General features: G+C 45.6%; 1 protein-coding gene across 1 annotated transcript in view; it reads left to right on the top strand.

Moving 5' to 3' along the window:
- CACNA2D3 (calcium voltage-gated channel auxiliary subunit alpha2delta 3) overlaps nucleotides 1-10,416 on the top strand; it is a gene marked incomplete at its 5' end in the record, with an annotated part of 852,337 nt that overhangs the window by 442,327 nt on the left and 399,594 nt on the right. The window contains one exon of the mRNA XM_019537014.1: nucleotides 6,133-6,222. Coding sequence (XP_019392559.1) covers nucleotides 6,133-6,222 — 90 coding nt within the window. The remainder of the gene's footprint in view (nucleotides 1-6,132; nucleotides 6,223-10,416) is intronic.

Genomic DNA, 10,416 nt, shown 5'->3' with positions numbered 1-10,416 from the left:
TTTTGGGCTCCACAATTCAAAAAGGATGTGGAGAAGCTTGAGAGAGTCCAGAGAAGAGCCACATGCATGATCAGAGGTCAGGAAAACAGACCTTACAATGACAGGTTGAGAGCCATGGGGCTCTTTAGCCTGGAAAAGCACAGGCTCAAGGGTGATCTGATGGCCACCTATAAGTTTATCAGGGTGTTCACTAGGATCTCGGGGAATGTTTGTTCAGCAGACTGCCGAGGTTGAATGGTCATAAACTACTGCAAGATGGTTTCAGGCTGAACATAAGGAAGAATTTCTTTACTGTCCAAGCCCCCAAGGTCTGGAACAGTCTGCCATCGGTGGTGGTTCAAGCACCTACATTGAACACCTTCAAGAGCAAATTGTATGCTTACCTTGCTGGGATCCTATGACCCCAGCTGACTTCCTGCCTTTCAGGCGGGAGGCTGAACTCGATGATCTTCTGAGATCCCTTCCAGCCCTAATTTCTATGAAATCTTCCGGCAACTCATGCATTCTTTCTACTAGGGTGAGGAAGTAGCCTTAACTCTGGCTCTCTCCTCGTTCTCTCCTTGAACACCCTTGAAGAACAGTTAGTCCCCATCAACGTAAAACAAAAACAAAAGCAAACCAGAGTAACATCAACTTGGTTTTTTTTCTCTCAGGAGCATCCATGGCTCCTTTTGTTTGTACCTCTCTTCCCCCGAGCGATCGGGGGGGGTCAATTTACATACCCTGGAGACTTCCAGCTTCCTTCCTCAGTCGTGCCTTCTCTGGCATGCTGGACTGACCCCTAGGATGTCCCTGACCCGGTAGTCTTCTCCCAACTCTCACTCCCGGAGTAGCCTTTTGCTCCTGTCTTCTCCTCTGTGCCTCATCATCCCGCTCTGGGCTTTTTTATCTGCAGGGAACAGTCGCTTCTGAAGTGCTGTTCTCCCCACTCTATCTCCTTTCCTGTTTTTGCATTTGGTTTTTTGTTTGTACTCCTTCTCACCCAGGTAGACAAATTCTTGGCTAATATGATCTTCTAGGGGATGGTTTTGCTTTGATTAGGGGTTTGGACTAGATAACCTTCTGAGGTTCCTTCTAACCCTAATTTTCTATGATTCTATTATTCTATGATTTAATTCACAGTATATCCTATGTATATTTTGATCTCATTTTATATAGTAGTGTTATTTTTATATTACTAGTGAATTTAATATTCACTAAAGGTACACATTTTTGATAATTCTAGAACATGAAGTCTGTGTAGGCATCTAACTGCTAGAGAATGGGAAGTCAGAGTGCAAGTTTCCTTGGACTCTGGCCTGCTGCTCTATGGATAAAATTCTACATTGTGAGGATAGCTAGCACAAGGGCTTTAAACCACAAAGCAGGCTTTAATGGGGTGGTGAGTCTTTGATGGCGCATACATTTGGAGTACTGTCTATACCACACTCAATTCCATTAAGCATATTTCAGCTATTGTGTAAAAGAGTTGCTCTCTAGTTTTTAAGTATTTCATTGGAATTAGTTGAGAAATAACTGTAGTTAAGCTATCAAATTACAGTGATGAAGTATATGTAAAGATAAGTAAGTTCACAGTAGAAAGCAGTATCTTAGTACTCACCTTCAGGTAGGATGACTTAAAAAATATGAGGTAACTGGGAACTAAAGACAAAGGCTCTGTGAGTAAGAACTTTAAAAACTATACAAAGGCTACTATATTAAGGCAAAAAAAGGTATAAATATTCATGATGGAAAACAAAGCAAAAAAACCAAACGTGGTTAAATAGCTAGATACATGAATGATACAGGGCAGTCTACACATGCAGCTGATCCATGATCAGTTTACTCATGACTAAGCTATTCACGAGGAAACATGCCTGGGGAGGTGTCTACACATGCAGGGAAGTGGGACCAGATATGCTGCTAAAGGCAGCAAACTGCTTTTACTTCCTGGGGCCCTGCAGTGGGCACCTGCCACCAGTAGGAGGAGCTGTAGGCTCCCCTTGGGTGCTAGCCCAGGGACTGGCAGGGAGCATCAGGCCAGAAGACAGCTGTCTACTAGACAGAACTGGGACATTACATCCTACCCCCAGGGGCTACCTACTGCTGAGGCAGGGATAATGTTCCCCTGCCCTGGCAGCAGGGAACTCTGGCCCTGGCTCCCCAACCAGGGACAGAGAACTTGGAAAGAGATGCAGGGGAGAGGCAGGTCCCAGGCCCCTTCCCTGATCCACTGGTGGGGCACTAGCAGCTAGGTCACTGCTAGCTGCCCCACTGCTGGATTGGGGCAGGAGGCTGGGACCTATCCCACCCCTGCATCTCTTTCCAAGCCCTGTGCCTCGATCACCCAACTGGGGCATGGGGCTGGGACCTGCCTCTGACCAGGACAGTTCCCAGCTCCCACTCTGCAATTACTTGGTGGAGGCTGGCTGGGGAGCTTGTTCCCCACTCAGCTCCATGAGCACAGAGCTGGGTGGGGAACAGGCTGGAAAGTTTGTTCCCTGCTCAGCTTTGTGAGCATGGAGCTGGGTGGGGTACAAGCTGGGTAGCTTTCCAGCCTGTTCCCCTCTCCCTGATCATGATCTCGGAGCTGGGGGCTTGTAAATTCCTGCTGCTGATGCAGCGGGGCATAGTCTCCACCCGTGTTCCAGTGGCAGAGCCTTCCCTGGAAGCAGGCAGCTCTCAGGGGCATGGAGCAATCTCCCACCCCCTGGTGACCAGCTGACTGGAAGCAGATTTGCTTCCAGTCAGACATCTACATGAGTGCTACTGCACCATTACTGATCTTAAGTAAATTTGCTCCTTGCATTTTCAGGTAGCAAATTTACTCATGATTAGCAAGGTTTACTGTGCAGTAAGCAAGTGCTACTACACAGTAAAGTGCCTCATGTAAATATGCCCACAGTGGTATGCAAAAGCTTGTCTGTGTCCTTCCTAACAATACGGTTGGTCCAATAAAAGGTATCACCCACAAAGTCCTTGTCTCCTAGATGCATTAATATATTTAAGATAAAAACATATTCTCTGAAATTTGTGGTCCTGGATATTGAATTACTGGCTAAGATGCATTCCTGTTATTTCTCAATAGAGTCAGTTGAGTTGTACCAGGAATTAATTTATGGTTTACAGATTAACATGCTTGGTCCTTTGGGATGACACAGCATAGAATGTTCAGGAGTTATGAGCTCAAAAAAGAAACAACAATTCAAGCTGGGTCCCCATTTAAATTCTCCATAAGCCCTGGCTGAAAAACTTGATGCCAACTACTGATTTCTTTTTCCTATAACAAGTGCTTTGTATTTGCTGCTAATGCTTAGGCCTCCTATAGATGTGCAGGTAAAGGCTTGATGGAATCTGATATGCAATCTACACACTCATGCTTCCTGCAGTGCCACATGTGCATGGCAGGAGGTGTGATTGTGGGATTGTGAATTAGATCCCATCATACTTTATTGCCAGTGCACGAGAAGTTTGGGATCATGATCCTGAGCTCTCCCTACCCTGGCAAGTAGCAAGTTCCTGTGGCTCAAAGCCCCATCAGCTGACCCAGGCTTCTAGCTGTGGGGATGCCCCAGGGATCTCCCCATCTGGGAAACTACAGTGGATGTGATTTCCCAGCTGTGGGGGTGCCTGGGAGACTGCAGCTGATGCAATCTCCCAGCTACAGGGGTGTTTGCGTGCATCTCCATGGCTGGGTTGGCCCTGTGGCTGGGAGCCCTTATCAGCTGAAAGATCTGCTAGCCACAGGGGCCTCTGGTTAGATATTCAGTTAATGGCATGAAGCAATGAGCCACATATTTTGTGGAATAACTTTGCGGCTTATTTCTTCTTTTATCGTACCATTAATGGATTGAACATGTAGCTGTGATTAACTGGTTAATTATCTCTTGGGTATATAATGTGTAGATGGGGCCTGACTCATAGCTCATACAAATTCTTTCTCCCTGATTCTATATTTTTCCCTATGAGTATTTTTTTCATTGGTTTGAAAACAGTTGAGAATTGCACATTTTTTTCTTTTGTAGTGTAGTTTTTTCTTGAAGTCATAACAACATAATTTAAATAAATCAGAATAAGACTAATACACATTTCTAAGGTGTGCACTAATATACTTCTAATTTCTCTTCTGTCATACCAAGGGATCCTGCCTTTTTGTTTAAAAATCCAAATTTCTCTGATTAAAAAACCCGAAATCTGCATTTTTTTGGTGATTAAAATGAAACTATAGATATAGGATCAGTTGAACAAAATGTTTTATTGATATATTGCCCATTATAAAGCAGTTTGGAAGCCTACCAGTGCCTCAATCATTATAAAAAAATAAATTCTAAATACCTTTATATTTTGGAATTTGATTTCTTTTTTTATCATGGAAAATCAGAGCTCCCCCTGCCACCTTTGCTCACCAGGTTGTAGGTCCAATTGCGGATGTCTCCTTCTGATGCTTTGTGGTGCTGCAGAGACCTGATATGCTGGTGCCCTTCACTCCCAAGCCACAGCCTCCTCACCACTCCCTGCTGGTGCCTCTCACTCCTGACCTGCAGGTCCCCATCTACTCCATGTCCTCTACTCCCAACCTACAGCCCCAATGCCCCCAACCCTATTGGTGCCTCTCACTCCCAACCCACTGCACCCCACCCCCAGGTCTCAGACATCCAGTGTAGGGAAAGGGGTGGGTGTGGGCACAGGTGATACATGGGGAGGGGGGTGAGAAGTGCACAGACCATGTGGCGGGCAAGGGGAACAAGCAATGTGGCAGGGGTTGTGGAGGACATGTGCCTCCCAGATTTATGTACCCACAGTGGGGCATAGGGTTGCAGCCTAGCTGGACCAGCTCTGGGTCAGAGCCACCTCTATGGCCTGGTGGGTGGAACCCAGCATGGGAGTGGGTGCAGCACTGTCATGGCCACCAAGGTGAGGCATGGCAGCAGCGGCACAGAGTTATGCCCCCCGCCACTGATGCCAGGCCTCACTTTGGCAGTCATGGTAACACGGCGCTCCCTCCCATGCCAGATCCTGCTTGCTGGGCCATGGAGGTGGCTTGTATCCAGAGCTTGTCCAGCCAGGCTACAGCCCTGTGCCCTACACCCCAGTGTGGGTGCATAAATCTGAGGGACATATGCCCCCCACCCCCTGACACATCATTTCTGTCCCCCCTGCTCCCTCCACAGGTCACCTATACCCATACCTCTCCTTCCCTACATACTCTTGCCACACACTGGGGAGCTGGGGGTGGGGAGTAGCAGGTGGGAGTGAGGGGCAGCAACAGGGCAATGGGACCTATGCCCCGCTGCCTGTCCATGTTGCTTATGTCCCCCCTCCCGCCCCCATATACTTAGGTGGAGGAAGCTGCAGGAGCTGCTCTCCACCACACTTTCTGGTTGTCACATGCATGTGTGCAAGCATAAATAAACATGGCACCTCCTTCCCCTTGCATTCTACTCCTCCCATACCCAAGCAGCCCCTTGGAGGCTGGAACTCTTCCAGCCTGCAAAGGAAAACTTGCTGTTTCCCACATTTTTCTTCTTTAAATGATAAAATTTGTTTTTATGTGACAAACAGAAAACCTGGATCCCTGGTTGTAACACTACTATTTTGCATTTGACTAACAACATTGAAACTATAAAATAACAAAGTTGCCTCTTTGCATATCTCCAGTCTACCTGCTTTTATTCCATCCATGAAATTACTGTTAATAAATATATGTTACAACTGAGAATAGATGGTGGGGAATTTTACCTTGAAATTTTGGAACATCCCCTGGGAGCATATTGAAGCTCCCCGTTGTTACACAACCTGGGAGTATTTGATTGTGGTGCTGGCTGGTATGATAAGTGGATGGTATAGATGTACCCTAAAATAATTTAGATAGCTGCCTTTGTGTTGACAACTGAAGGATAGCTCTCCATCAGTGTCAGGATTTGGCTTTTGAAATATATGAGGTAAAACAAATGGTAAGGAAGAAAATTGTCATTTCATGTTTATCCTAAATTTGAATTTAGTTTGTACTACTTAATCAATGATATGGGTATTAAAATACTCCATAAATCTTCAGGCATTTACCTTTTCAACCATACAACTGAGTATATTAACATACTATTCAGAGTCTCTTAAGACATTCATTTTCACGACCTGTATTGTTTGATGTTTCAGCACTTCAGGGAACACCTTGACAAACTTTTTGCAAAAGGAATCGGAATGCTGGATATAGCTTTAAATGAAGCTTTCAACATGCTCAGTGAAGTAAGTCTATATCTTTTTTAAGCACTTAATTACATAATTTTTATTATTGTAACTGATGACATTATTTTTTACTCTGGCAGGGCATCTTTGGTGCCTGCCACTTTAAAAGGTTTGAGCACACTGTGGAGCTGCTGGCAGGTACAATGCAGCCCAATGAGGTGGTCATATGACTGTGGGAGAGCTCCTTGATTGGAGAATGGGGCTGAGCAGCCTCAGTATAAACCGAGGCCCTCAGAGCTGAATGGGCAGTTGTTGGAGGAAGCCAGAGAAAGAACATTTCCATCTGGAGCTGCTTCCAGAATACCTGGAGGTTAAGGGTAGAAACTGTGGGGATGGAGGAGGTTCCTGGTCCTGGGGAATGACCTAAAACTATACCCTGCTAAGACAGGATGGTATGGTGGGGTGGTCCACAGAAATGTCACACCAGTACCTCCCTAGTGAAAGGCGAGTATGGGTGCTATATAGCCTCAGCCCCTACAACCTGGTGGATTACCCTTTAGAAGGGACAGGTGAGGGGTTCAGGCATGTCATCAGGCCTGAGACCCAAGGGCTGTCAAGCTGAGAGCCCCAGTGAGGGGGCAGAGTAGTGGGCCCCAGTGAGGGGACATGTGAGCAGTAGGCTGCATAGAATAGAGTCCGTGTGAGGGGCCTGAAGGACTGCACATGGGCTATGTAAAGTAGGATCCTCATGGGTGGGCCTGAATGACTGCACATAGGCTGGCCTAGAGATAGAGTTAGATGTGTTTGGAGTGGCCTGAGAAGGCAGACCCATATGAGAGGGAATGGGTTAGCTGCTCAGAAACCTGACCAGAGAAACCCTCAACTGGTCAATGCTCAGGTTGGGACCAGGATGGTCAAAGGGACGGAGTGGCCACTGTGAGGGACACTCAGAGCTAGGGGTTCCAACTGGCCTAGAGGCAAGGTCCGGGCCTGTGTGGCCAAAGGTCCCATAGGGGGCCATTGCCGAGAGGGAGAAGGGTTCAGGGAGCTTGACTGCTGAGAATGAGTGCAGAGTAGACTGCCTGAGAAGGAGGGATCCAGGTGGGGTCCGAATGCCAGGCAGGCAGAGAGTGAGGTCCATTGTGGGGCTGAAGCCACATAGCTGCCATTTGCAAGGGACCTGGGACATAGTATAAGGGGAGGCTTGGAGCTATGTATAACGCCCTTGACATTGGGCAGTAACATGGGAAGCACAACGGGCAGCCTACCGACTTACAAACAACAACTAATTAGATGCACTGAACGTGTGGTAGGAGAGCCAGGGGGACGGAGTGCCCTAGACGGGGGAGGGCTACAGTTAGATGGGCTGAATTGGCCCCTGTCACATACTCTAATAACAAAGCAATAAACCACAACTTACTCCTTCATAAAACCCCTGATGGTGGTGGTGGTGATCAAAAAGAATGTTTCGGGATGTGGTCTTTAGATCAATCATTGAAAATTATTATATCCAATGGAAGCAACAAATCTCTGACATTTTATATTAATACACATTATCAAAATGATTTAAGTGGCTTTCATTCACATTACACTAGTTAAAAGTGAGTGTTTCACTTTAAATTATTCTATTTGTCTCTTATTATGATTAATGTTCCTGATAGATTATTTTTTTGAAAATATAAAGGGTAAAGCTAATGTTTGAAAAGCCTTTAGAGAACATACAGTATTATCAGAATTTAACAAATGGTTGCTCATTGTTATACAAGGAGTTATCTGTAGACTTTTTGTTATTTATTTCTGTTTCCAGTGCTGTGCAAACTTCTCTTTCAGTCTAGAAGCAGAACACTTGGAGCATTTGGAAGCATTTTTCTCAGTTCAGAATTATTAATATTATTTCTGTTATATCTGCCAAAACCTGAGGCTAGCTTTTGATTTCTGATAAAGTTGCTCTGAAAAATGTCTATGTACAGGAAGACGGTCATTATAGTAAGAGCATCATGATAATAGGGATAACTTATTGCAGTCTCTCATCCTTACTACCATATTAAATTAATATTCTATTCTTTGAAAGACTATCTCCTAGAGAACAGAAAGGAATATTTTAATTAAAATCAGGTCCATTGAATTGGCCAAGATCTCTTTCCTCACAAAGTGAGCATCAGAGTAATGGTTACTGAGAAATGACTTCATGTAGTATAATTCAAATGAATCACTTTTTTACCATTCCTGGCAAACATGAAATAGGTTATCATACTATATATGGTTATCATAATATATACAATCTTTAAAAAAATTCAATTAACTATGCAATTCCCTAAAAATTGGCAAGAATAATCAAACAAATGGAAAATAAAAATAAAAAAATGGAAAGAGAAATGATATGAGACAGAAACAAAATGAATCTAGAATGCTATTGCCATCCTCTGAAGGTTTTAATTGGTCCCTTGATAAGTAAAATATAACATTTTACTTATCATGGAACCAATTAAAACCTTCAGAGGATGATTTAGGTTTAAAGCCATTGGGTGACAGTGATATTTACAGCTAGTTCCTTGTTTCTCTGTAACTTCTTGAGGGACTCATGGCAAAATGCCTATGCCAACTAATGCATCGCTTTTCATTTTGACCCTCAGGCCAAAACCTTCCCTTGAGGTGTTTTGCTTTGGATTTGTTACAGTCTGGAGAAAGCACATGCTTTCCTATACCAAGCTCCAGGGGTGGATCTAGGAGTAGTGTGGCAGCACTCCATACCACAGGAGTAGCAGCCAGGAACTTCTTTTTTGTTAAAGTCCTTGAAGCATGTAATGACCCACTCCCCTCCATGCTAAGCAGTGTATCCTCTCCCCTCCCGCTCCTTTCTCCTCCACCTACCACAGCTGCTGTCCCTGGCTGACCCAGGGATGAGAAAGTAGCTTCAGAGCTGCTTCTGCTGTCTTCCAACTGGGCTGCATGGGGAGCCAGGCTCAGCCCAGGACAGCAGTGGAGGACAGGCAGGTGGATTCTCTCTTCCTGCTTGGTTTCCCCAGGTGTTCCCTACCAGCTCAGGACCAGGCTTAGAGAGGGGGAACCTACCTGCCACCAGTGCTGTTGTCCCCAGCTGAGCCCAGCTACCCACACATTAGGGCCAGAGCAGGGCAGGACTAGCTCTGAAGCTGTCTATGCCCATAGCACAGCTGGGGACAGTGGTGGGCAGGGGAAAGGGAGTGGAGAGGGAGGAGGCATACCACTGAGCGTGGAAGGGAGGGAAGGGAGTGCCAAGAGTGAGGTGGGGAAGAATCTTGCCTATTTTGGGACTTAAGAAAAGGTCCCTGGCTGCTACTCCTGCAGCATGGTCTGTCCACCTTGGTGATGGGAAACAGAGCGGGAGTGCAGCCACGCCTGTACTGCTGATTGCTGCTCCTGCACCCCGCTTTTTAAAGTCCTGGATCCACCAATACCAAGATCCCCACATGGATAAACACATGTAAATTGTAAAATATCTTAATCTGAAACTATGGTAAGGCTTATCAAGCATGATATGAGTAGCAAAGGCAATTATGGAAAGTGCCACAGATTGGATTAGAGATGGGCAAGGAATGTGACTGTGTTGCTATACTTACTATCTTTAGACTTCAATCTTCAGGGTGGTAAAGGTGGTTAGTTTAGTTTCTGCCCAGGTCCCAAAAGTCCTGTGGTAGAATTCCAGCTTTTAGGGGTCAGATGCCTCAGCCTTAATTCTTTTTACACTATAACCCCCAGAAACCAATCCAAAGACTATCTTGCCAGTAGCAAGGTAATTCTAATGGAATACTGTATGAAATCCAAAACTAACTCTAATTCAAAGGCTAGATTATTCTTAAGGGACCCGGGGTGTTGAGGGAGCTAGCAGGGGTTATTGCATGGCCCTTGGCACGGCTTTACGAGCACTCGTGGTGCTCGGGCCAGGTGCCTGATGATTGGAAGGTAGCCAACGTGGTCCCCATCTTTAAAAAAGGGAGGAGGAAGGACCCAGGCAACTATAGGCCCGTTAGTCTTATCTCAATCCTAGGGAAACTCTTTGAGAAGATCATCATAGAGCACATCTGTGATGGGCCGGCCTCAGAGATGATGCTCAAGAGCAACCAGCATGGTTTCATTAGCGGCAGATCATGTCAGACCAACCTGATTGCCTTTTATGATCAGGTCACAAAAGCCTTGGATGCAGGTGTTGCTGTGGATGTAGTCTTTCTGGACTTCAGCAAGGCCTTTGACACCGTCTCCCACCCCATCCTCATT

The sequence above is a fragment of the Crocodylus porosus genome, unplaced genomic scaffold (assembly GCF_001723895.1).
Source record: "Crocodylus porosus isolate Cpor-Errol unplaced genomic scaffold, CroPor_comp1, whole genome shotgun sequence".
Lineage (NCBI taxonomy): Eukaryota > Metazoa > Chordata > Crocodylia > Crocodylidae > Crocodylus > Crocodylus porosus.
This window is presented reverse-complemented; position numbering and strand designations above follow the sequence as displayed.